The sequence below is a fragment of the Trachypithecus francoisi genome, unplaced genomic scaffold (assembly GCF_009764315.1).
Source record: "Trachypithecus francoisi isolate TF-2019V2 unplaced genomic scaffold, Tfra_2.0 Lachesis_group2, whole genome shotgun sequence".
NCBI classification, from domain to species: Eukaryota; Metazoa; Chordata; class Mammalia; order Primates; family Cercopithecidae; genus Trachypithecus; species Trachypithecus francoisi.
Window position 1 is genome coordinate 138405721 of NW_022681465.1, and position 26044 is coordinate 138431764.

A 26044-nucleotide genomic window follows, 5' to 3' on the forward strand; every position below is an offset into this window, starting at 1 on the left:
GAGCCCTGCCTGAGGTGGACTGGGATGGGGTGCAGTGGGAGAGTGGGGCTCTGGGCCTTAGGGTTCCACACCGCCCTCCCCCACAGCACAGTGGCACAGTCAAGAGTTAAATGTCTGGACTCTGATGTTGGCAGCTCCAACCCAGCTCCACCACTTCCCAGCCATGTGACGCTGGGTGATGATATTACCTGAGCTCTCTGAGCCTCAGTACCTTCAACTGTGAAATGGGGACACACGTGCCTACCTCATGGGGTTGTGGAGAGACCTGACTAAGCCATGCCCACAGGCATTTTGTCTAGCCCTCAAGCAAAACAAGAAAGTGCCACAAAAGGTGACTGATCCAGCCGGTACAGTGGCTCACGCCTGTAATCCTAGCACTTTGGGAGGCTGAAGCCGGTGGATCACCTGAGGTCGGGAGTTTGAGACCAGCCTGGCCAACATGGAGAAACCCCATCTCTACTAAAAATACAAAATTAGCCGGGTGTGGTGGTGCATGTCTGTAATCCCAGCTACTCGGGAGGCTGAGGTTGGAGAATTGCTTGAACTCGGGAGGCAGACGTTGCGGTGAGCTGAGATCGCACTATTGCACTCCAGTCTGGGCAACAAGAGTGAAACTCCATCTCAAAAAAAAAAAAAAAAAAAAGGCGACTGATCCTCAGGTGTTACCAAGAGCTGCTGTCATAGAAGTCCACCATCAGGGCTGGAGGGGAGCTCACCAACATGCTCATTTCACAGCCAGTATGACTGAGGCCAGTGATGGAAAGGAACTTGTGCAAGGCCTTGTGATGTTTCAGCCACAGACTGGGACTGGAACCGCGGCTTTCTTTTCTAGACTCATAGGCCCATGCTCTTCCCCAGAGGAGGGAACCAGGCTGAACAGACCCCTGTGCTAAGACCCCCCACCCACCCACGCTTGTCAGAGCGGAAGCTGCAGCTCTCAGTGGGGCAGGGGGAGGGAACCGGAAAGGGAGCCTGAGTGGGAGAATTCCCAGGAGGCTGCTCAGTCCTCACTCAGGCAGGCCAGCGGCCACCACATCTGGCTGTCCCACGCTCCCGGCTCTGCCCCCACTCCCAGGCTCCCCAGGCAGGGTTGTGGGGTGGGGGAGGGGGGTGATGAGGAAGCAGCACACACATATCCCAGGCGCTAACACAGTCATCTTCGACGTCAGGGCCCTAAGATGTGTCCCTTCTGCTGGCATGGAAACTGAGGCCCAGAGAGTGGAGGGAACTTGTCTGAGGTTCACGGGAGGAGCGAGGGAAGCTAGAATATAGGACTCCTGATCCCCAGCCCAGATCCTTCCACCTATGTGCGCCCTGAGCAGAGCAGGTAGATCCCTGTGCCTGTGGCTGGGGAGCCAGAGGGGCACAGAGTGGGAACTGTCCCCCTACCTCTTGGACACTCAGTGTAGTGGCTTTCTGAGTGGGCAAAGGACCAGTAGGGGCCTTGGGCCACATTCCTTCCCTAGATTCCTAGGACTGTCTTACTGAGCCAGACTGTAGCCACCAAGGCCTGCCAGGATCCCAGGAGATAAAGGCTTCAAGACACTGCCCGTTCAGCCTCTCCCCGCCCCCTTGCTGGCCTCCCTTTCAGTGCCCCAGGACCGTGGGCAACTGAAATGTGTTCATCTGGTACACGCAGATGGCTCACAGATCCCTGGAAGAGCAGGGCCCTCACCTTCACTGGATGTGCTGGCTCCTAAGGTCCGGAGAGCACTAGAACCTTTTTGAGGGCACACAGCAGGCTTACGGTGGGGCCTCTCCGTCTAACATCCAGTTATCACTAAGATAACTGTTTCTCCAACCATCCATCCATGTGATAGAAGTTAATTGAGGACCTACTATGTGCCCTGTCCTCACAGAGTTCACAAGCAAACACCAAGGAAACCACAAATGAATAATATTAAATTGTGATGAGTGAGATGAAAGAGACAGAATAGTGAGCCGGGTGGGTGGGAGTTCTTGTTCAGGTACAGTAGGACTTCTGTGGGGAGGAAACAGGCCTGTGAGGCCACACACATGCAGGAGTAGGAACAGTGTTCCAGGCAGGGGGAAAAGCATTTGCAAAAGCTTGGAGGCCAGAGAGATCTTGATGTGTTTGAACAAAGAGAAAAGAATGGTTGAGGCAGAGAGTGGGCAGAGTGGGGTAGAAGGTAGGAGAGGTGGTCAGTGGCCAGGCATCAGGGCTTTGTGGGCCCGAGGGAGTCTGACTTTTATCCTGAGGGTCAGTAGGGGCCACTGCAGGATTTTAAACAGGGGACTGATGAGACCAGGTCACCAAGGTGCACTGCGGAGGATGTACTAAAGAGGGCAGGAGGGAGGCAGGGGGCGAGTGTGGAGGCTGCAGTGACCGATCATGAACTGAATGCTGCGTGCTCACACACCCCTGCTCCGTGCTGCCCCCAACTCTTTATCCACCTGAGAGGCTGCAGGAATGCATCTCAACAGGGAGTCTGGGCTTCTGGGTCCCAGCCTGTGCATGGCCACTTGACTCACAGCATGGCCCTTTTCCTTCCCTGGCCTCTGTATCCTCTGCACAGTGGGTCACACACAGTGCTCCTCCGATAAGGACATCTATGCCCTGGGCCTCCGGTTCTAGCATCACCTCTGCTACCTAAGTGTCTGTGTCCTGGGGTCTGCCACGCTTCCCTACACCTCTGTTTCCCTAGGACAATCAGTGGCATCTGGGCATTACTGAGACAAGGCAACAACCGTCTGGCGAGTCCTCCAGCAGTACCCAGGAGTGCCAGCAGGTGGCGCTCCCAGCCCCTGGAGGGGTGGGAGGAGAAGAAAGGCATTGGGAGGAGAGAGGTTTCTGGAAGGCAAAGATGCCTCACAGGAGCCCCCCCACTCCCTCCCCGCATCTGTCCCTACCTGGAGGTGGGCAGAGCAGGAATTAAGATCTCCGATTCTGAGGTAGAAGCAGGGACTCAGAGAGAGGAGTTTACGTGTCCAAGTTCACAGAACGAGACTCAGGCTTGGCTGGGACGGGCCTCCAGTCCAAAGCTCTTGGACTACAGTCCAGAGAGAACTTCAAGAGGCTGGCGGTGTGGCGCAGTGGGCCTAACACTGGCCCTGGTGCCCACCAACTTCTCTTAGGCAAACTATTTCCAACAGAAAGCTGAGCCCAGAAACTTGTCTCTTCTAGGGCCATAAACCTGATTGAAAAACCAAGTTATCACTAAGATCTTTATGAGGCCATCAGCTCTGTGCCCCACCCCAGGAGGCCCTGGCGGGGTGTGTGAGAGCAGCCTGTAGGGAGGGCTTCCAGGGGAAAGAGGGGCCTACCTGGGAGTCAGAAGAAGGAGGGGTCCAATAAACAGCCACTCCCAGGGGCAGGGGATGTCAGAGAGGAAGAGGCTGCCCACAAGACAGGGTAGACAGGGCCTTCTCCACACACAGAGCCACACTGGACTGCTATCCCAGTCCCAGTGAGCACAGCGGGAGACTGAGGCCCAGGGGCTCAGGGTCACAAGGCGAGTCAGAAGCCAAGGTGGGAAGACCTACAATTTCAGACTCTCAGCCTGGGTCATTTAAACAAGGTTACAGTGTCTTGGTTGGAGGGAAACTGGGGGTGCCACATGAGGGCTGGCTCAGGACTTCTATAGGGGGTCCACCTAGGGGTGAGGGCGAAGGGAGAGCGGAGGCTTTTTTGCATGAAGAAGTCAGAGGAGGAAGAGGAACCAGCTATTTGTTTAAGCAAAATCCCAACTAACAAACTAGGGGGCAGGGAGGCACACACAGCTCACTATCCTGGCAGCGGGGGCCAGATGTAGAAGAAAGAAAAACTTTGGCTGGGCATGGTGGCTCACGCCTGTAATCTCAGCACTTTGGGACGCCAAGGTGGATGGATCACCTGAGGTCAGGAGTTCGAGACCAGCCTGACCAACATGGAGAAACCCTGTGTCTACTAAAAACATAAAATTAGCCGGGCGTGGTGGCAGATACCTGTAATCCCAGCTACTTGGGAGGCTGAGGCAGGACAATCGCTTGAACCCAGGAGGTGGAGGCTGCAGTGAGCCGAGATTGCTCCACTGCATTCTAGCCTGGGCAACAAGGGCGAAACTCTTCTCAAAAAAAAAAAAAAAAAAAAGAAAGAAAGAAAAAGAAAAACTTCCAGCTAGGACATTGACTTCTGTGTGACTTCAGGCAGGTGACTTCGCTTCTCTGAGCTCCAGCTTCCTCCCTTGCAAAACTGGGCTAACAATCAACCCCACCTCGTTGTGCTACTGTGAGGAGGAACTGAGATAACACATGCAAAGGGCTTGACATGATGCCTGGCACTTAGTAAATGCTTAATACATAGCAGTGCTATTGTTGTTATTATTACTCCAGCAAAATGTCAAGGACCAAACCCTGAACTCTCAGAGAGAACTGAGCTAGGAGTCAGAAAGCCCAGTACAGGGGAATCCACAGGAAGGGTGGGGCCCCAACCCAGGATGTGTCCGTGGAGTGGGAGGGACATCCACCCCAGGAGGGCACACTACTGAGGGGACCACAGAGCAGCTGGAGGGGCTCCCCAGGTTTTGGGGGTCCCTGGCTCTGCCCTCTGCCTGATCAGGAAAACAGTCTTTGCTCTCTGCTGGGAAAGGACTGCCGCTTTGGCCCCCAGCTCTCAGCCACCACCTAGCCCCGGCCACCATCTCCACCACTCCCGGACCCCTGCCCGGCTTCCTGCTGCTCTCTGGCGCCCCACCTCTCCTCTGGCTCATTCTCCACACACCAGCCACAGCTGTCTTCCCGCCACTGCCCTCGGCCACTCTAACCCCTACATAATACCCTTCCACACCCTCATCAGGCTTGTCCCACCAGGGCCTGTTCTGTCCCTTGCCGGACTCCTCTCTTGCCTCTACCACTCCAGACTGGCCTTTCAGTGCTAGGAGAACAAGTGTCCCCTCGGGCCTCAGGGCCTCTGTTCATACTGACCCTTGACCCCTGCCGCCCTTCCCCACTCCCCAGGGCCTTGACTCACGTGTCACTTCCTCCTGCAAGGCTTCCCTGACTCCTCCCTCTGGGTCAAATCTCCCTATTCCTGGCCTTTGCCAAGATGTAACTTTACCTTTATTTGTGATTATTTGATTCATACCTGTCCACACCTACCAGACCCCAACTGTAAGTACTGCAAGGGCAGGGCCTCACTCAGGACCTAACATAGTGTCAGCACAAAGGAGATGTGTTAATACATATTTTTCAAATGGATAAATACATAAAGAAATGAATGTGTATGCCTTTCCAACTTTAAGCCTACCATTTAGGCCTGACAGAACACACTCTTGAAAGTAGAGGGCACCTAGAGAGCACCCTTCCCCCAGGATAGGCATCCTTTCCCCAGCATCCCTAACGTGAGACTGACCTCCAGCAGTCACTTACATACCTCCTGTGATGATGAGCTCACTCTCTCTCATGACAGCCCATTTCCTGACAGATGGCCCCTAACAGAGCACTTTCTTAAGTATGGATGGGCTGAAATCCACATCTGTAGCCTGCAGCTTCCTCCCTGAGGTCCCAAGGCTACCCTGTCTTCCTCCCCAGACTCAGACCCCACTCCAGGTCTTCTCTTCCTTCAGTCCAAGCAGTCCCTGTTCTCTCAGCTCAGAAAGTGGAGTTCAGTCCTCTTGGGCCTCTTCTCCCTCCTCTGTGTACTTGCCAATTTCCCACCAATCCCTTGAAAACTTGAGTCCTAAGCAGAGCCCAGAGCTCCAGATGACTTCTGAGAAACATTTCAGCACTGCATTCACTTCCTGACCTGGGAAAGTGGGATCTTCCCTGCTGCGGCAGCCATGTGCTCATCTGTGTCATGTGCTGATCTGCACACATGTGGACAGCCATGTGCTCCCGCAAGGTAGCCAAGGGCTCCACCCGGTCAGCAACAGCCAGGATCTCCCTTCCCCTCTCCTACAAGCAGCCTTCATTTTGCTGCAAACACTGGGCACTACTCGTTTCCTTTCTGAGCCTCAATGCTTCTACCTGTGCAATGGAAAGGGTTCCTCTGAGCAGGAAGTGGAAGGAGCCCTGTGCTGGCTGAGTCTCCGGCTCTATCACATACCAGAGCTCCAGAAGAGCAAGAATCTCACCAGGGCCAGCTTCCTGGGTGGGTCACCATTGCAGTCACACAGAGGCCAGTGTGTGGAAGGGCCCTGGGCTCAGGTGAATGCTCTGCTGCCACCATCCTGAAATCTTTAATCATTTTCGAACAAGGGACCTTATATTTTTTTATTTTGCTCCAGTCCCAGCAAATTATGTCCTGATCCCGAAACATCTGCCCAGCCTTGAGACGATACCTACCAGCCCTCAGCTAATATGGTGACCCAAGAGAGAGACGGGTTGAACAGATAAGACCCTGATTCTGACCTTCTTCGGGGGACCACACATCTCTGCACAATGAGAGGAACCCAGGAAATGTGGGCCCATCCAATCCCACAGGGTGCTTCTGCACAGTTCCCTGGCACACAGCCCTTGTGGGGAGGGACCCCACCTGACTTCCTGACCCAGAGCCCTGTCCTTCATGCATCCTTCCCCAAATCCCTCAGCCTTGCCCCCACTCCCAGTTCACTGACACCCCCTCAAGTGTTCCCATCCCCCACTCCCCCTTAGGTAGCTATGAAATGTTTGCCAGTCCTTAATATGGGGTGGAGGAACATGTGATGCGTTTAAAATCCCAAGGGGGCTCCAGCCATAATAAACGGATCAGGGCTTTTGGATCCCGATTCACACAAACCAACTGCTAAAAAGACATTTTTGAATCAATTGGAGTACTCTGAATACGAACTGTGTGTTAGGTAATACCCAGGAATTTGTGTTAATTTTGCTAGATGTGATAATGGCATATTATGTAAGAAGATGTCCATGTATTTTAGAGATGCGTGCTGAAGTATGTAGGGGTAAAATGACATGATGTCTGGAACTTGTTTTAAAATACTTCAGAAAAGCGGGGAGTAGATGAAATAAGTGTGACAAAACCTTAATAGTTGTTGAAGCGGGGTGATGGGTACACAGCAGTTCATTATACAATTCTACTTTTGTGTATGCTTGAAACTTCTCAATTAAAAAAGGAGGGTAGAGGGTCATCAAGACAATTTGCTAAAAGTTTCCTGTAATGTCCCCAGAAGACCCCCCCAACAGACACACACACACACACACACACACACACACACACACACACTCTGCCTTTTAAGAACTTTCTCTAGAAGGCCAACCCAGGCAGTCCCCCAACTGTAAAGAACACTCGTGTATGTATGTGCATATGTGCATTTCCCCAGGGAAAAACATCCACAGCTTCCATGAGGAGAGGGGTCGTGACCCCTCCCCGCCGAAAGATTAAGGACCTGCGATCCTACAGACCGGAGCCCTGTTTGAAGTCTGCGTTGCCCCTCACCTCAAGCTGGTCACTGTGTGAAGTTGGCCAAGAATCCCCCGGCCCCTGGGTGCTTGTTCCTCCACCTGTGAAATGGGGCTGCAGGGCCGTCCACGCGGCCACTGGAAGGACAAGGTGTTCAGGCCGCTAGGCCGCCCCCTGGCAAGAGATTTCCACTCGCAGCGCGGCCTCCACCCTCGCCCAAGACGCGCCCTCCGCGCCCCCACCCCCTCCAGGCCTTGGCCAGTCCACCTCCCGCTTGGGGCGGCAATTTGTCTCCTTTTGAACCCCCCGCCCCCGATGGGTTTCCCCCTTTGATTCGCGGCCCGGAGGCTTCCCCCCGCTTTGAAATGCAAACCCGCCTCGGCTGGGGCCGCGGGCGGCCCGGAGCTATAAAAGGCCTGGGTGGGGCGGGCGCGGCGGCAGGACAGGCGAGTTCAGGTGAGCGGTTGCTCGTCGTCGGGGCGGCCGGCAGCGGCGGCTCCAGGGCCCAGCATGCGCGGGGGGCCCCGCGGCCACCATGTATGTGGGCTATGTGCTGGACAAGGATTCGCCCGTGTACCCTGGCCCCGCCAGGCCCGCCAGCCTGGGCTTGGGCCCGCAAGCCTACGGCCCCCCCGCCCCGCCCCCGGCGCCCCCGCAGTACCCCGACTTCCCCAGCTACTCTCACGTGGAGCCGGCCCCCGCGCCCCCGACGGCCTGGGGGGCGCCCTTCCCTGCGCCCAAGGACGACTGGGCCGCCGCCTACGGCCCGGGCCCCGCGGCCCCTGCAGCCAGCCCAGCTCCGCTGGCATTCGGGCCCCCTCTGGACTTTAGCCCGGTGCCTGCGCCCCCTGGGCCCGGCCCGGGCCACCTGGCGCAGCCCCTCGGGGGCCCGGGCACACCATCCTCGCCCGGAGCGCAGAGGCGGACGCCCTACGAGTGGATGCGGCGCAGCGTGCCGGCCGGAGGCGGCAGTGGCAGCGGTAAGGACCCCTCCCTCGCCCTGCACCTCTGGACCTGCAGGTGCTCGGGCGCGGCCCAGGCCGCCCCGTGTCTGACCTCTGCTCCGGCCTTGCTCGGGTTCCCGGGACTGTGGCCCCCCTGTCCGCTCTCGCCCCGGGGGGCTGCTCTTTGAGCTCCCTCTCCTGAGTCTCAGGCTATCGAAGCCTTCAGCAGCACAGCCTAACCCTCTCTCTGTACAAATAGGGAAACCGAGACCCCTTGCGAAGTGCGGAAATGCGCCTACCGCCGCGGAGCAAGGCCCGAACTAGAACGCAGGCTCCCAGACTGGTGTCCCACACTCATTTAGCAACACCGACTCCTTGCTCTTCATCTGCTTCTTCTACTCCTAACCCAACCCTAGGCAAAGGCGGCAAGTTCCCCCCAGAAGGGACGGTTCGCTAACTGTGTGAAAAGGGCAGGTGACTTTCCTGGCCAGGGCTGGGTCTCCCCATCATACAGTCAAGAGATTGCTGGGTCATATCCTTCAGGCTGAAAAAGAGCCCTCTTTGGCCAGACTGCGGCAAGGGGTCTATACCTTACCTTCCCAGGGTCCTCCCTGAACTCTTGACCCCGGGGGAGGGGAAGCGGGAGCAGTGGGAAGGGGGCTACTGTTTGGCTCCTGAGCCTGTGAACCTCCTGCCCCCAGGCAGGCCTCTCTGATCCGCCCTCTTCAAAGGCAGGGGAGGGGGCAGGACAAAGGGCCCAACTTTAATGAGGGGCGGCTTGACCTCCGTTGTGGGTCCCCCCTTTGTCATGTAACTGGCTCTGCCTTAGCTCGGTAGTGACTCCTGTTGGCCGGAAAGTGAACACGATGTTCCATTGTCCCGACTGTGTCCGGCCTGTCCTGACAAAGGCCACCTAGCCTTGGGGGCGGGAAGCTGGCCTGCCCACCCTTTGATGTCCAGCCCCTCCTCCCCTTCCCCCAGCTGGGAATAAGCCTGGGACTTCCCCCACCTCCTCATACTCTTCACCCCCATCTCCCCACACACCCTCAGCTTGCCTCAGGGCAGATGCTGTGTTGGCCTTGATCAGGAGCTACAGGTTCTGGCCATAATCATATACCCTTCTTGGAAGTCCCAGGGATACAGAACCTCCTATCTGCCTCCAGGGAGGTACAGGGAACCAGACTCTGCCGCTTGCTTCTGTGGCCTTGATTAAATAACAGCTAATGTTTTGGAACACTTACTAACGGACCAGGCATGACATAAGTAAGATCTTGCATGCATTAACTCCTTTAACTCTTAAAACATCATTGTGGATACTATTATCACCCCCATTTTAAGATGAAGAAACTATGGCATAGAGACTTTTAGTACTTGCCCGAGGACATATAACCGGTAACTAGTGGGGCCGGGATTTGAACCTAGGAGGACTAACCACTAAGTCTGTGCTCTAATTCTCTATACAACAGCTCCTCTTAAATCAGTCATCTTTTCTGGGTTTCAGTTCTACCATCTGTGAAATTAGAGAGAAGGGAGGTTATGCAGTGGTTTGTACCCTTGTTTGAGTTACAAAAGGACTCCTTTGAAAAATCTGCTGAAAGGTACAAATCTTTTTCCTAGGGAAAAAAGTGTTGCATCATTGGGCAATTTCAGGGGTTCTGGAGGCTCCCAGAAGCTTTATCCATAAATCCGGGGTTAAGAACCCTGTATTATATGAGAGGAGGTGGTGGCAGCACCAGTGCTCAGGATCCTGCAGTTCCCAGTCTGTGAGGCTCTGGAGAAGGAAGCCTGCGTTTCCTGCTCCTCTGTTGCACTTGCTGCTTCCTGCTTATCTGGTGACTTTGGAGATGAATGGGGAGGTTCCCTATGGGTAGGGACTTGGAGAGAGGCCATCACTGTGTAAGGGAAAAGGAGTGTGTCAATGGGGGTTGGAGGACTGGGGGATCCTGGAGGATCTTCTGTACAAATCACCTCGTGCCTCTGGGCACGAGAGCTGCTGAGCCTGGCTCATCCTCTGGTCTCAAAAGTCACTTGAAAACTGTTGTCTGCAGGCAGATGAGTCTGCTGCACGCAAAAAAGCATTTCCCTCCTTGTTCTCTGAGAGTAGAGGGAAAGGCAGAAGGAGGTCTGGGGGTTCCCAAGGCTCCAGGAAAGGGACTGCCTAGGAGCCAGGTTAGCCCCCTTCTGCAGAGGATGTAGGAACCCTGACCTTGAAGCTAGAAGGTGCTGCCTCTCTATCCTGAAGTGGGAGCAGAATTGGGTTGAAACTGTTGACTGTCCCTGAAAGAGAGGCCAAGCCCCTCCTGTCTTTGGCCTCAGTTTCTCCTTCTGGGCAATGAAGGCACAGGGTTTCCAGGGGCAGTTCCTGTGCAATGCTGCTGTCCAGGACAGCTGAAGGAGGATCAGTGCATGCCACTGCCCTCCCAATCCCCACTGACACTGGCCACCAGGTCTTCAGCCTGCCACCAATCCTGGCTAGCCCCTTCTTCCCCCACTTCTGAGCCTCCAGCATTCGAGAATGGACAAACTGGACAGTTAGAGACCACACATGTAGATGAGGAAACCAAGGTACAGAGACTGTGAGGAATGTTCCAGTTTCACACAAGCGGGGCTGAGCTGGGCTCGATGTCAGAAGTATTGGTTTAGAATTTTCCTATGGTTTCCCATCATACGTAGGATAAACCCCACATTCCTTCCTGAGGTCTATAAGACTACAGCATTTGCACCTGCCTGCCTCCCTGACCTAATCCCTGGCTGCTCTCACCTTGGCTTTCAAGCTCTAGCTGTTCCAGACTTCTTTTAGTTCCTCAGACCTGCCAAGTCCTACTGCAGCGCTTGTGCACATGCTGTTCTCTCTTCCAGGAAAGCTCTTTCCCCTGATTCTTTGCAAGAGTGGATCCTTCTTACCCTTCAGATCTTAGTTTAATCATCACCTCCTCTGTGAAGCCGTCCACCATTTCCCAAAGTGGACTCCCCGCTACAACCATCACAAATCTTTGCTGTGTTTCCTTCAGAGCACTAATTCCAGTCTACTCACTTCCTTACACTTGTTTGTATGTTGTCCATTCCCATGAGGTCCAGAGCTATGTCTGCTTAACCCACCACTGCATCCTGGCACCCAGCTCAGTGCATGGCATTTAGTAGGTGCTCAATATGTTTTGTTGAGTGAATGAACAGAGCAAGTGTGAGGAACAAAAGACATCTCTGGGGAACAGGGGGGTGGGTGAGATCTTAGCTTTCACACAGGTTTCTGAGGTCCCAGTCCTAGGACTGGGACCTGTGACTGTCCAGCCAAGCAGTTCAGGTCAGTGGAAACCTGGCCGCCTCTGTCTCTCCACTTAGATGGTACCCCGACTCACGTGGGGAAGTGGGGTTGCTGAGGCTGGGACTGAGACTTCAGTTTCTTCTAACTAGGGGGCGGTGACAATGGGAAAGATGAGAGAGAGGCTGTTGGGCTTCAACCAGTCTCCGATTCCTAAAGACAATATTAATCAGTTCTGAGTGATCATTATCATTTGACTGAGGCCAGGATAGGAAATGACTACAAGACGTTGTTTTTTTTTTTTCCTTTTCTCTTTGTGTTTTCATGAGGTGGGTTTTAAATATCAGCATTTTCATTAGGAGGGTTACACATCATCCTTCTGTGGAAGGCTCAGCCTCCAATTCCTTTGAATAAACCTGCTCCACAGGTTAATAGCCCATTGGGGTGGCTGAGGTCTCAGGACTAGGGAGACGTTCACGTGGATGAGACTGTGGGAGCAAGGTTTAGATCTTGGTCCAACTCCGTCAGCTTTCAGATGGGAAAACTGAGGCCCATGAAGGGCATGAATGCTCCCCTCCCCCCACATTGCAGGCCCTCTCCCTTGGCCAATTGCCACAGCCACCAGCCTGTTCTCTCACCTTCAGCCTCTCTGTGATGTTCCAGCTGTCTTCTAAAACCATTGCCATATTTACCTTCTCAAGGCACATGCCCTACTCAGGAGCATTCTGTGGCTCCCTACTGACATGGAATTGCCATTTCATTTTATGCCATTTCTTTGTTGTAAAATCTAGCTCCATTTCTGTGGCAATCAGAGCCTTCTTGAGAACTGGCCTCAACCATCTATTGAAGCCATTCTCCTGCTACTTTGACTAGATAAGGCAAGTTAAGAGCCAGGGCTTGGGAGTCTCAGACCTGGAATTGAATTTCCATAAGAAGCTGTATAGCTTTGGGCAAGTTAATTTGGATCATTTCTCCGAGCCTGGGCTTCTCCATTGCAACAGGATAATAATAGGATTGCATCTGGAAAGAGATGCCTGCAAAGCACCACCCTGCAGCTAGCACACAGTAGTTGCTTAGGGCATCGGTGCCTGTGACCACCTCAACCAGTCCTCAGCAGGTGCACTGGAGCACAGACCTCAAACTCCCTGCCTCTCCAGTCTGGTCCCTCGACCTGCATTGCCCTCCCTTCCGTCTCCTGCTCAAATGCTGCTCAGAGAACCTGCTCGTCACCAGCTCAAATGCTGTTCCTTCTCCAAGGCTGTCTCCTGTAGGAAGCCCTCCCTAATTCCTCCCTCCTAAGCACTGTATCAGGCCCTTGTTTTCATGACACTTACCACTGACTCTCTACTTTCATTGTCTTATTTATGCCTGCCACTTACCATCTGTAGTCCCTCGAGGACCAGTCCTAATCAGTCCCATCCTCACCCTGCCTTGCACATAGTAGGAGCTCGTGAGAGAGCAAATAACTGTGGCATTGGCTAAATCTTTACTGCATGCCAGGCACTGTGCCAAGAACTTTGCGTGGGTGATCTCACTTAAGTCTCATGATAGCCCTGAGTGGTGTAAGGATCTAGTATTAGACTCATTTTATAGATCAGGATAATGAGACGTAGAGAGGGTAAGGTGGCCTGCCCAAGCTCACACAGCGTGGACATGGCAGCACCATGTTCACACCCAGTCTACAGCCCAGCAAGCATATATGAAATAAAGCCACACACTCAGGAAGGGGAGCCCGAGACCCCCCCTTCCCCATGGACATTCCAAGCCAGGTGGGGGGAAAAGGAGGCCAGGAAGGGGATGTACTGTAAGAGGCTGGGGGAGGAGGGGGGCCCAGCAGGGGCCAGGCTGTTTAGAACTGATTCTCCAGGCAGAAGCTACATTTGACACCTCATCGCTCAGAGGTAGCTGGGAAAGGGAATGACCCAGTTAGAAGGTGGCAGAAGGCTTTTTTTTGGTTGGGTGTTTTCTCCCTGCTGCTTTGGCAGATATTGCTGCTTAGAGCTTAGGGAATCATTGTGAAGGTCCAAAATGGTTTGTTAGCAGCAGGGTCTGGTGGGTCTGTAGGAAGTTATCTTAATGGGCCAGCCTCTCAGGTTTCTGTGTTGGAGCTCCCGGGATGTGGAAACCACATTCACATCTGGAGTCAGGGCCATCACCATGTTAGCATGACAGACCCTCCCCCTGCCACACTCACCCCTCAGGCTTGTGGGGGCACCCCACATGGATCCCCCATCAACAAAAAGAAGGAGCAAGCTAGGCTTCACACCCTCCCATGGCTTCCTGTTGCTCTTGAAACCAAATCCAAATCCCTCTGCCACAGAATCTGCTGGCCTCTCCAGCCTCATCTTGTGCCTCTCTCATTCATTCATTCAATCAGGCAAGCAGTAATATTCTGTGAGTGTCTTCTGTCCTGAACTTGCTCCTAGGCATTGGAGATGATGGCCTGAACAAGGCAGACGGGTCCAACCTGCGCACAGAGAGCTGCCCTCTCTGCCCTCACTCTGCTCCTCCCTGCCTGGGGGCCTTTGCACATGCTGCTCACCCTCCCTGGAATCTCCTTCCCTGTTCATGACATGGAAGCCTCCTTCTCAACCTCAGGTCTTGGCTTAAATGTGGCCTGTTCCTGGAGACCTCCCCCAGCTAAGTAAAGTAGGGTTCTTCCCCCCACCTCCCCACTCAGTTGAGCTCATTGCTCACTTTCCTTCCTACTACTAATCCGTTTGTCATTTCATTTGTTTGTTTGTTTTTAATCTACCTCCCCTGCCATGAAGGAGGTAAGGAACTATTTATCAAATAAGTACTGTGCGGTTATTATGGTAATCATAATGCGAGCCAGCATCGATTGGGTGCTCAGTGTGTTCAGCATTTTTTCAAATGCAGGATTTCTGTCCCCAGAACAGCACATTTCTTCTCCATCAGATGAGTGGCTCAGACTAAACTTTAGGAGCAATGGAGATGGACAGAAGGCTGTGCTTTGGAGGCTGAGCCGCCAGCTGCTGGGGTGGATGCGGGGAGCAAGGGAGACAGGACTCAGAGGTGCCACCTTGGCTTTTGATCTGAATGGCTGGAGGATGGAGGTGCTGTTTATGGAGTTAAGGAAGCAGAGGAAGTAGCAGGTTTGTTTTATGTATTCAACAAGGATTCATCAAGTATTCACTGTGTCAGGCACGTGATAGGTACTGGTGAGCTAAATGGCATGGCCCTACCCTCAAAGAGCATTCAGGGAGCCGAGGCATAAGGGAAGGGTCTTCACCAAGGTCACACAGCCAGCGTCGGGGAGAAAGAGGCTGGAGGCAGAGCTCCTCACTGCAGCCCCACCTCAAATGTGAGACTTCGGGGGCCACGCCTGCAGTGGAGTAGCAAGGGCTTCACTCTCAGACTAGACTAGTGGAAGATGGCCAGGTTGCAGTGGCCTGGAAACTCCACCAGGAAACAGTTCAGAGAGGCCTCAAGTTCTTCAGCCTAGGAGAAGACCTGAAGGGATGCAGTCACTGTTTGTAAATCTTAAAGGGCTGTCTTGGGCTCAGGGTGCCCCTGTGGAAAAACTCAGGAAGGATATAAATGGGTGGCAGATGCAAGAACTGGCTGCTTTGCAGCTAGTAGGCGTGTGTTGCAGTGTGGGCGTCCGGACCCTGGTAGGAGTTTGATCTAGCAGTGTTTGTCCAGTAGGACTTTCTGCCAGGATGGAAATGCTCTGTATCTGTGCTGCCCAGTAGGCAGTCACCAGCTGCATGTGACTGTTGAACGCTTGAAATGACTGGTGTGACTAAGAAACAGAATTTTACATTTTATTTAATCAATGTGGCTAGTTGCTGTCATATTGGACAGTGCAGAAAAATCCATCTCAAGAGTTCCCAGAATGGAAATCCATCCTGCATAAGCTCCTTGTTCTTGCATTGAGGAATCTCTCCTGCCTTTTTTTTTTCTTTTTGAGTTGGAGTTTTGCTCTTGTCGCCCAGGCTGGAGTGCAGTGGCGCAATCTCGGCTCAGTGTAACTTCCGCTTCCTGGATTCAAGCGATTCTCCTGCCTCAGCCTCCGGAGCAACCGGGATTACAAGCACTCGCCATCATACCCAGCTAATTATTGTATTTTTAGTAGAGACAGAGTTTCATCATGTTGGTGGTCAGGCTGGTCTCGAACTCCTGACCTCAGGTGATCCACCCGCCTCAGCCTGCCAAAGTGCTAGGATTACAGGCATGAGCCACTGCACCCGGCCTCTCTCCTGCCTCTTTCAGCTTCTTTGTCTCTGTAGTATCATCATCTTCATCATCACAGTTTTTATTAATAAGTGCTTTGTTAAGTAGGTTATCACTTTGGTCTCCATAACTACCATATAAAGAAAGCATTCATGTCTTCATTTTGAAGATAAATAAACTGAAACTCAAAGAGGTCCAGCGACTTGCCCAGGAACATACCACTGTCACATGGCCAGACTGGGGGAGAGCCACCAGTCTGACTCTAAAGTCCCTTCCTCTTTGCTGCCTCCCAAAGCTGGGTCAGATTGTGGACCTTAATGAAGAAGATAGGACAGCAGATGATGCAAAGGTGGCCCTGGAGGAGGAGGGTGCAGAGATGATGAAGAACTCTAACTAGGAAGGAGGGTGACAGTGGGGAGGAGAATCTGGCTAAGGCTGCAGGACTCCCAAAATGGCTGGCCTGGCCATTGTCCCCCTTTCCCCACTCCCATGCCAGCTTCATCCCTGCTAGGGCTTGAGTGAGGAACCATGATATTAGCAGCCTGGGACTGCCAGATCAGCCAAGACAAGCACCCAATTGTGGGTCAGGCAGAAAACCTGATGTCCCAGGAAGGGCATCCATCCATTGTAGAGCTGGTGAGGTTAGGGCACAGTGGAGGGCCCTCCCCCTGGTGGTACAGATGGGGAAACAGGCCCAAATAAGGGATCACATGTCCAGCTGGTGGGCCAGCCAGATCTCCCCACTCCCAGGCCAGTGTGTTCTTGGCCCTGTGGCTCCCCATTAGGCGACATTCCTCTCTCTCATGAGGGACTCCACCAACATGCCCGCTTCTGCAAATAGCTGTTTTCTCCTTTTTGTCTCCATAGCTTTTTACCCTTTCCAGACTGCTCTCACAGCCATTCTGTTCCCCAGGCAGAGGAAGGAAAGTCCAGGGAAGTTCGGTCACTTGTCAAGTCCTTCAACTAAGATGGCCAGGCTGGACCACAGCCCAGGTCTCTGCCACCAGGCAAGGTCTGGAAGCTTGCCCCGAACACCCAGCCCTTCCCAAACCTCAGTAGAGTGTGATGCTGCTACAGTTTAGGCCCCTCACCAGAAGCACCACCGCCTCTGAGCTGGCCCACGTCCTGCCACCCTTGCAGCGCTCCTACAAGTATTATCTGGGGTGAGGAGATCAGTTCTCCTGAGCCCCTCTCTCCCACCTTTTCATTTGCTTATTGGCCCTGCAGTCATCCACATCAAGTGACCTATAAGCTCTCTGGACTTGCTTCCTTATCTTGGAAAAGGGGGCTCTTTGCAATAGGATTCTATGGCGACCCTATTCCCACCTCCCCTGACCCCTCCTGCCAAAAGCCCTATGCCTATGCCCTTCCATTTGTCATTCCCAGGCTGGCATCACAGACATGGGTGAGCTCCCCATCGCCTCTTGCTGTATGCAGTGTGGGTCTCTGAGAGACGTGGCTGGAGGGTGTGCGGGGCATGTGCTCCCTGTGGGGGTTGCCTGGGGTGACAGGCAGCAAGGTGGCAGGAGTGGGGCTTACAGCTGCACAGAGGGCTCAAAGCTTCAGAGTCTCGAGGGCACTTGAACTGGTGCACAGGCAAAACCAAGGCCCAGAGGAGAGGAGGAACTAATTCTAGGCCACACAGATGGCATGGAACTGGGACCAGGACCCACTGACTTCTGAGCTGGTGGTTCAGAATCCACAGGGGCATTGTTAAAGATGACAGAGAAATTAGGATGCGGTAGATCTGGAGTGGGGCCTGGGAATCTGTATTTTTAGCAAGCCCTTGTGTGTACAGATGTGCATGACTGTGTGCATGTGTGTATTAGAGGTTAGGATCTTGAAGCACAGCCAGTTGGGGCTGGACCACTCAGGGAGGAGTCACAAAGGTTTTTGGAGCTAGATTTGTGGTCCAGGCCTGGGGGGCCAAAGCTGGTCATCCCCCAGGGCCACACACCCAGCAGGAAGAGGGCAAAGGAAGTGCCGACCTAGGGGCCATTTGATTGTGCTGGAGCAGAGGCCACACTCTGTCCTTGCTTGGCCCAGGCTGGATGGGGAGCCCCCACTGCAGGCCACTGTGGCTCCTGTCCCTATCCTCCAGCTGGGCAGGCCCAGTGTCTAGACTCTCAGACTGTCAAATTGGTCTTAGAATTGTTTCAGCTACAATAACAAACACAATCAGAGAATCAATAAACATTGGGAGGTTCACGTTTCCAAGTTGGAAGGGACCTTATAAGTAAACGGTCATTTCTAGCAGATCGCCCATTGCACAGATCCATTTCCTGGCATTCCTGCCAGATGGTCATCCCACCACTGTTGGAAACGAGTAAGATCTGCCTTTCCCCGTGCACCTCCTGCATGCCAGGTACTGTGCTAGACATTGTCCATCTATCTCAAGTGAGCCCCTCTATGCTGCAGGGTTGGAGAGGACTACAAGAAACCTTGTACCATTTGATTGATAGGTTCTACTGCTGTTTCTGAGGCCAGATAGACCTGGTTTTGAATCCCACTTGCCTGATGCATGGTCCTCTCTGACCCTGAGTTTTCTCATCTGTAAAATAGAGTTAATAGTCCCCAACTCCATGGGTCATTGAGAGATGTATACAAAGGGCCCGGCACGTGGACGTGTTGGCTATTAGAATATTAATTTTCCCCATTTTACAAATACAGAGAATGAGGCTCAGAGAGGTGGGGAGACTGTCCTAGGTTACCCAGCCGGTGAGAAGCTGCACTCCACAAGCCCAGAGGTTTGGTTTCAATGACATCCAGGAGCTCTGGGCTCCAGTCCAGCTGTGGGCTGGAACTCCTGACTGCCCTAAGACACCTCTGGAGTCACAGAGTGTACCTCTGTTGGGCTCCACAGCCCCTCTCCAGAGCCCAGAGAAGGGTGACAAAGTCTGTGGGCCAGGTCTTCACTGGCAGCCTTGCCAAGACAGAGAGGAGTAATTGTGCAGCTAAAGCCCAACCAACCACGTTAGGGTCACCTGGAAAACTATTCAAGTGCCAAGTTTTGAGCCCCATTTGAGCCCCACTGAATTTGAATTTCTGGGGCCAGAATCTGTGCTTTGAAAAAGCTTCCCAGGCAGTTCCAAGGCTGCTGGTCAGGCATTGGGAGCCATTGGCCTGTACTGTGCATGCTTTAGGGGACGGGAGTTTGCTACCTCCCGTGGTGGCCTGATCCACATGGATGGGACATTCTGCACATCCCAAAACTGGAGAAAGAAAGCCTCCCACTTCGGTGAGTTACCCAAGGCTCTTGCCCTCTGTGCTCACCCCTGAAGAGCTGAAGGGGCTCCCCATTCTCCCTCCCACCCATTCACACGGGCCTCTGGCCCAGAGGATTACTCATTAGGTGGCTGGGAGTGGCCAGCCCCTCAGCAGACACCTGTTATAGGAGCCTGGACTTCCCCCTTAGCTCCAGCGTCCCAGGGGCCTGTAAATAATTCATCCTGGGCCCTCTCCCCACCCCACTGCTCTCATGCACCTCCCTGCCCCCTCCTTTCCAGGCTTCAGAGGTGTCTTAGGGCAGTAGGGAGTTCCAGCCCAGAGCTGGGACTGGAGCCCAGGGTTCCTGGCTGTCATTAAAAATATGAATTCACACATACACTTGGTAAAGATTTAAAAACCCCAAAGTCTCCCTCCTACCTGTGGCTTTCCAAACTCCAGTGCCCTTCCCAGAGGCAGCCCCTATTACTGGCTTCTTGTATATTCTTTCAGAAAGAACTGTATGGGTGCACAGATGTTTGGGTATGTGTGTGTCTCCCCCGTTTTTATACCATTACTATTTACACTATTCTGTCTTGCTTTTTTTTTTTTTTTTTTTTTACACATCTTAGAAATTGCTCCATATTGGAACATAGGGGGTTTTGAAATTTCTTTTTAATGACTGCATAATGCTCCTCTCCATGAATGCACCATCCCTTCTCTCACCAGCTTTCTTCTTGTACACATGTTTGTTGTCTTTTGTCTTGTGCTATCAGAAACAGATGGAGCTTTGGGCAGCTCTTGGTAGGATCAGTTGCTGGAAATGGGATTCTTGGGTCAGAGGGTATGTGCCTGTTAAACAAGGCTAGATATCACCAAGTTGGGCACTAAGGAGGATGTTTCAGTTCTCACTCCTGGAACAGCATATGGGATTCCCCGGTTTCTGAGCCACACAGTGTGATAGCAAACATTTTGTTCTTTGGCAGAACCATTTTCTTGCACTAAAATTGTGTGTTTCAAGCAGCTCCACCAGAGAGAAGTTGGCCAGTGGGTTCCTGAGCCCACCAGCTCCTCTCCAGAGCCCAAAGAGGGGTGACAAGGCCTGTGGGCCAGGTCTTTACTGGCAGCCTTGCCAGGACAGAGAGGAGTAATTGTGCAGCTAAACCCTATCTCCATCTGGTCTCACTCCTGACCCCCTCACTTGTGGAAGAGCTGGGCCTGAGGTCAGGACACCTGAGTCTTGGTTCATACCATGACCAGTCAGGACGGCCCTCTGCAGGTGCCCTTTCAGAGCCCATTTCCCCCCACCTATGAAATGGCTGTCATGGGTCTGGGCTTGCTCATCAGAAGAGGCAGGAGTGGGTGCTAGGACTCTACAGAAAAGGCACCTTCAGGACCACTGCCTATGATCTCTAGGCCAAGGTCTGGGTGGGCAGGGAGCCTCATGCCCTGCCTCAGGCCCATCCTCCTGGGGGTGGCTGTGAGTCCTCTGGGCATTTTAAGGGCCTCCAGCCTGGGGCTCTCAGTGGCCTTCCCTCACCATGGTCTGGGCTCTTCTTTCTCAGAAGTAGCAATGGAAGGGTGGTCTGCTGTTTAAGCTTCTGTTACCAACACTTTGGGGGCTCCATGGCAGACTCAGTGGGCCCTAAATATGGCAGCATGAGGAGTTGTGCCCTGGAGAGGCAGCAAGAGCTCTAGAGCAGGGGGCATGGCCTTGGGCAGGCCTGTACTGCCTGGGCCTCAGTGACCCTGACTACACAGGGAGGCTGTACTAGAAGGGTTCACCAGGCCTCTTCTTTGGCCCTCCAGCTGCCATGCAACCATTGCGAGCCCCAGTCTCTTCCTCAGTAAAGTGGGAGGAGACCAAACTCTGACAACCACTTCCGGCTTTAGCCCAGTGAACCCAGTGGGTCTGTGGATTCAGAGCCGTGTTGGTCTCCAGTGCTGGTGGCATTAGGCAGAACTGTTTTTGCGCCAGCTTTGCATTTTCTAGGCCAAGGAGGGGCCCTATCTGGAGCCAAGGCCTGGGCAGCCACTCCCTTATCCCTTTCCTGGGGCCAAGCCTGGCTGAAGGCCGAGGCTCTCCCGTGCTATGCTGGGCAGCGGACTGAGGTCAGTGGACGTGGAAGCGTCCGGTGCGGTTCCTCTGCTCTGGCAGGAAACTCAGGGAAAAGCTGCCCAGGAACATCTGCTGTCTCCCATTCTCCACAAAGCCATTTGGCTCACGGGGAGCCCAGTGGCTGTCCTGCCAAGCTGCGTGGGCTTGGTGGAGTGGGACAGGCGTCACAATGGGGGAGGGTAGATGGTTAGTGCAGGGGTGCCGAGGCACAGGCAGGACCAGGGCTGAGACCCAAGAAGGTGAAGGCTGGGCTGTGGTGGGGGCACTTGGGAGAGGCGGCGGGGGTTGATGGTCTTTCAGAGACCCACCATGCCGGGGTGGGAGCGTGTGTGGGTCTGGAAGTGCTTGCATGCGCCTCCTATTTATAGCCACGTGCTCAGCTTCTTATAAAGGAAATTGGTGCTTAGCCAGGCCCAACACCAGCCCAGGCCAAGCATGACTCCCAGTATTCTCTCCAGACAGACCTCTGATCAGAGTCCCAAAGAAAGCCCTGATATTAACCTCAGCTCTGGGCCCCAGGCTGAGCACCGTAACAAAGCCAAGCCACCGCCCTCTCTGCTGGGTTATGGCAGCTCTCCCTGCACTTCCCCTTCCTCCTACAAATCTATTCTCCATGCACTAGCCAGAGTAATATTAAAACCTACATCAGACTTCATGTCTTCTCTGCTCAGAATCCTGCAGTGGCTCCTGTCCCAGACACAGGAAAACCCAGAGTCCCTCCCCTTGTCTCCTGTCCCAACCCCTTCTCACTGTACCTCAGCTCCATCAGCTTCCTCACAGTTCCTCACTGTCAGACAGCAGTCAGACAGCAGGCATGCCCCACCTCGGGGCCTTTGCACTTGCTGTTCTCTCTGCCTAGAACCCTCTCCCCAGACGTCTGCATGACTCTTTTTTTTTTTTTTCTTGAGATGGAGTCTCACTCGGTCACCCAGGCTGGAGTGCAGTGGTGTAATCTAGGCTCGCCGCAACCTCCACCTCCCAGGTTCAAGCAATTCTCCTGTTCCCCTGCCTCAGTCTCCCGGGTAGCTGGGATTACAGATGTATGCCACCACGCCCAGCTAATTTTTGTATTTTTTAGTAGAGATGGGGTTTCACCATGTTGGCCAGGCTAGTCTTGAACTCCTGACCTCAGGTGATCCACCTGCCTCAGCCTCCCATAAAGTGCTAGGATTACAGGTGTAAACCACCATGCCCAGCCCTGCATGACTCTTTCCTGTACCTCCTTTAGAGCTTTGCTGAAATTTTGTATTTTTTAGTAGAGATGGGGTTTCACCATATTGGCCAGGCTGGTCTCGAACTCCTGACCTCAGGTGATCCACCTGCCTCAGCCTCCCATAAAGTGCTGGAATTACAGGTGTAAACCACCACGCCCGGCCCTGCATGACTCTTTCCTGTACCTCCTTTAGAGCTTTGCTGAAATTCCCCTTCTCAGGAAGGCCTTCAACAGCACATTCTATTTAAAATCACAACCCGTCTCCTCCCTAAATTCCTGATCCTCCTTCCCTGCCTCCTTTTCTCCTGAAACACTTATCAATTAGTGTATCAAATATTTTATATGTTTATTTTTCTTTTCATTCATTTCCCTCCCTAGAACCTAAGCATCATGAGGACAGGCGCTTTATTTTGCTCAGTGTTGTAGCCCAGTGCTTGACTCACAGCAGGAGCTCAGTGAGGATCTGTGGGATGAGCTGTATCTCTCCTGCCTGGTGCCTGGACACAGAGGGAAGTGTGGATGGCTTGGGCAGACCAGCCTGCGGCCCCTCGTGCAGGCCCAGTTCAGAGCTTGGTATCGTGAGCCAGAACCTTTGAGCTAACTGACAGGTCCTAGGGGTCCACTGTCCACCAGCAGCCCCAGTCCTCCTTGACTGATGTTGAGGCCATCCCCAGCCATTAGGAAGGAACTAGGGAGCCCACACCTGGGACAGTTCCAGATTCTTTCTGTTTCCGCCTCTACTTGTAGTGGCTCTTCCCTTCTCTCTTCTCTTGCACAGGAGGAAGGAGCAGCTGCCATCTCATTAGTCTTAATCACTCTTGCCTGCCCAGTATCCCCTCCGTGTCTCCAGAATTCAAACCCATCTGATATCTGACCACAGTCAAAACCACCTGAAGAGTTTGTTAAAAATGCAGATTCCACCCCCAGGCTTTCTGATTAACTGGTCAGGGATGCGCCAAAGCTGTGTTCTTCACAAGCTCCTGGAGAATGGCTGCTGTGCAGCCACATCTGGAAGCTGCTGGTTTAAAGCTGTTGGAGCTGGCCTTCAGAATAGGGCTCTGGGTCAGAAGACCTGGGTTGAAGCTGCAGCTCCATCAGCAGCCTGCTGTTTAACCCTGACCTTGTTGCTTTCCCCACTTCACTGCCTCCCTGATGGGCATGGGAGGAGCACTTGCCTCCCAGACTGTGAGTGTGTGGGTCTGAGTCTGGGAAATGACTGTTTTCCCTCAGCCTGGGGTATATGTCTTTCCCCAGCTCAGGGTCCTACTTCAGGGAACCTGGATTGTCTTCCTCCTAGGGGTCCTACCTGGGCCTTTTTTGCAGCCTCCTCCTCCCAACTCACCTTCCTTCCCGGCTTCTTCTGCTTCTCAGGTAAGACTCGGACCAAGGACAAGTACCGCGTGGTCTACACTGACCACCAACGCCTGGAGCTGGAGAAGGAGTTTCATTACAGCCGTTACATCACAATCCGGCGGAAATCAGAGCTGGCTGCCAATCTGGGGCTCACTGAACGGCAGGTGTGTCTGTCATCCTATCTCAGCCATAGGAGCAGTGCGAGGACTCTGGTCTCTAGGCTGCCAGGCAGATGACAGAGCTCAGTAGAAGGAAAACAGAGAGGTTGAGTCTCCAGGCCATTGTCACACGGCACAGCAGAAACTGAGGTGCTACCAGCACCCTCCCTTAACAAAACCAATATCCTTGCCCCCAAAGGCAGGGGTAAGGGGATCTGATTAGCCACAGGCTACAGCAGGCTATGATTAGTGCTGTAGAAGGTGCACGTGCTATTTACATTAAGGGAGCAGTCACAGGAAAAACAGGGAAGGCTTCCTGGAAGAAGCATGGCCTGGGAAGATGGAAAGGGGGAAGGTTACAGAGAAGGGCATCTCCAGGGTAGGGGTGCAGGGTCTAGAAGGGGAGAATGAATTCAGGGTCCATGTGGTCTGGGAGGCTGGAAAGGAGATAAGCCACAAAGCCACATGGAGAAATAGGGGCTCACTGTCCTCGTCTCTCCTTCTTGCGCTCTCTCCTTCACTCTCTCCCCGCTGCCCACTCCATCTCTGTCTTCCAACCCCGCAGGTGAAGATCTGGTTCCAAAACCGGCGGGCAAAGGAGCGCAAAGTGAACAAGAAGAAACAGCAGCAGCAACAGCCCCCACAGCCACCGACGGCCCACGACATCACGGCCACCCCAGGCGGGCCGTCCCTGGGGGGCCTGTGCCCCAGCAACACTAGCCTCCTGGCCACCTCCTCCCCAATGCCTGTCAAAGAGGAGTTTCTGCCATAGCCCCATGCCCAGCCTGTGTGCCAGGAGACCTGGGGACTTGGGGACTGGGAGTGTGGTTCCTGTGGGCCCAGGAGGTCTGGGCCGAGTCTCAGCCCTGACCTTCTGGGACATGGTGGACAGTCACCTATCCACCCTCTGCATCCCCTTGGCCCATCTGTGCAGTAAGCCTGTTGGATAAAGACCTTCCAGCTCCTGTGTTCTAGACCTCTGAGGGATAAGAGAGTCCAGGGTGGATGATCTCAACCGCCCATGGGCATCTCAAGCCCCAAATTGTTGGGGGAGGGGCCTAGACAAGGCTTCAGGCCCTACCTCCTCCTCCATACGTTCAGAGGTGCAGCTGGAGGCTCCTGTGGGGACCAGACTGATCCTGGAGAAAAGGGATGGAGCTAAAAAAGACGAATGCTTGCAGAGCATGACCTGAGGAGGGAGGAATGTGGTCACCTCACAACTGCCTCTTCCTGCAGCCTCACCTCTACCTGCCCCCATCATAAGGGCACTGAGCCCTCCCCAGGCTGGATGCTAAGCACAAAACCCATAGCACTGGGCTCTGATGACTGCTCCACTGGGTTGCAGAATCACAACCCTCATGATCATTCTCATTGAGGCCTCTGGATTGAGAGGGAGGCCCTGGGAGAAAAGAAGGGGGCAGAGTCTACCCTACCTGGTTTCTACACCCCCACCAGGCTGTCCATCAGGGCCCAGGGAGCCCCCAGAGGACTTTTTCCAGACCAAGCAGAGCTCACAGCTGGACAGGTGTTGTATATAGAGTGGAATCTCTTGGATGCAGCTTCAAGAATAAATTTTTCTTCTCTTTTCAAAAATGTATAAAAATCATTATACATAGCATTAAAGAAACATTTTTGAGAAGTACAAATCATCCTCACCTTCCCCAGCAATTGTGTATTCCTTTCCCGTTTGTTTAGGCCCACAACAAGGTCACCTTTAAAATACATTTGAAAGATCAAAACAGAACACTATTCGAGTAGGTCTATGAGACTATGTAAAAATGTAAGCAGAATCATCAGACTCAACATACCAGTCTTCTGAATTTTTCAGGTATGTTCAGTTCAGGTTTTTCTTTGAATAGATGACATTCATTGCTCACCCCCATGTGCCACGCATGGCTGGGCCTGGAAAGCACATAGTCCTTGTCCCCTAGACTGGAGGAGGGATGTGAGGGCCTGGCCTGGGAAGAGGTGGAGGGGGAAGGTTATGGAGAAGGGCATCTCCAGGGTAGGGGAGCAAGATCTAGAGGGGGAGAATGCATTCAGGGTATATGTGGCCTGGGCAGCTGGAGCAGGAGAGAAGCCACAAAGCCCCCCTCAGGGTCTGACTTCAGGGATCCTGAATTGCTCTTCAGAAGTCCCCAGTTCAGTGGGGAAGACTGCTGTGCACACAGACGACACTAATATAACAGGATCAGGGCCAATCAGAGCTGTGCTCTGAGCATCAAGGGAGCCAGAGCATCCAGCGAGAGCAGAGCACACAC

The 26044-nt window shown here is 53.5% G+C and overlaps 1 protein-coding gene across 1 annotated transcript; it reads left to right on the top strand.

Moving 5' to 3' along the window:
* Positions 1-7777: 7777 nt before the first annotated feature.
* Positions 7778-25524, top strand: CDX1 (caudal type homeobox 1). The gene is made up of 3 exons (XM_033180564.1): positions 7778-8316; positions 23644-23789; positions 24349-25524. The coding sequence occupies exons 1-3, from the start codon at positions 7872-7874 to the stop codon at positions 24553-24555; spliced, it is 798 nt and encodes a 265-aa protein (XP_033036455.1). The 5' UTR covers positions 7778-7871; the 3' UTR covers positions 24556-25524.
* Positions 25525-26044: the final 520 nt, after the last annotated feature.

Excerpts from the sequence above, each read along its gene's own strand:
- CDX1 (XM_033180564.1), top strand. The coding sequence starts at position 7,872 with ATGTATGTGGGCTATGTGCTGGACAAGGATTCGCCCGTGTACCCTGGC. Across the intron at positions 8,317-23,643 it reads CGGAGGCGGCAGTGGCAGCG|GTAAGACTCGGACCAAGGAC; the intron begins GTAAGGACCCCT and ends TCTGCTTCTCAG. Across the intron at positions 23,790-24,348 it reads TGGGGCTCACTGAACGGCAG|GTGAAGATCTGGTTCCAAAA; the intron begins GTGTGTCTGTCA and ends CCAACCCCGCAG.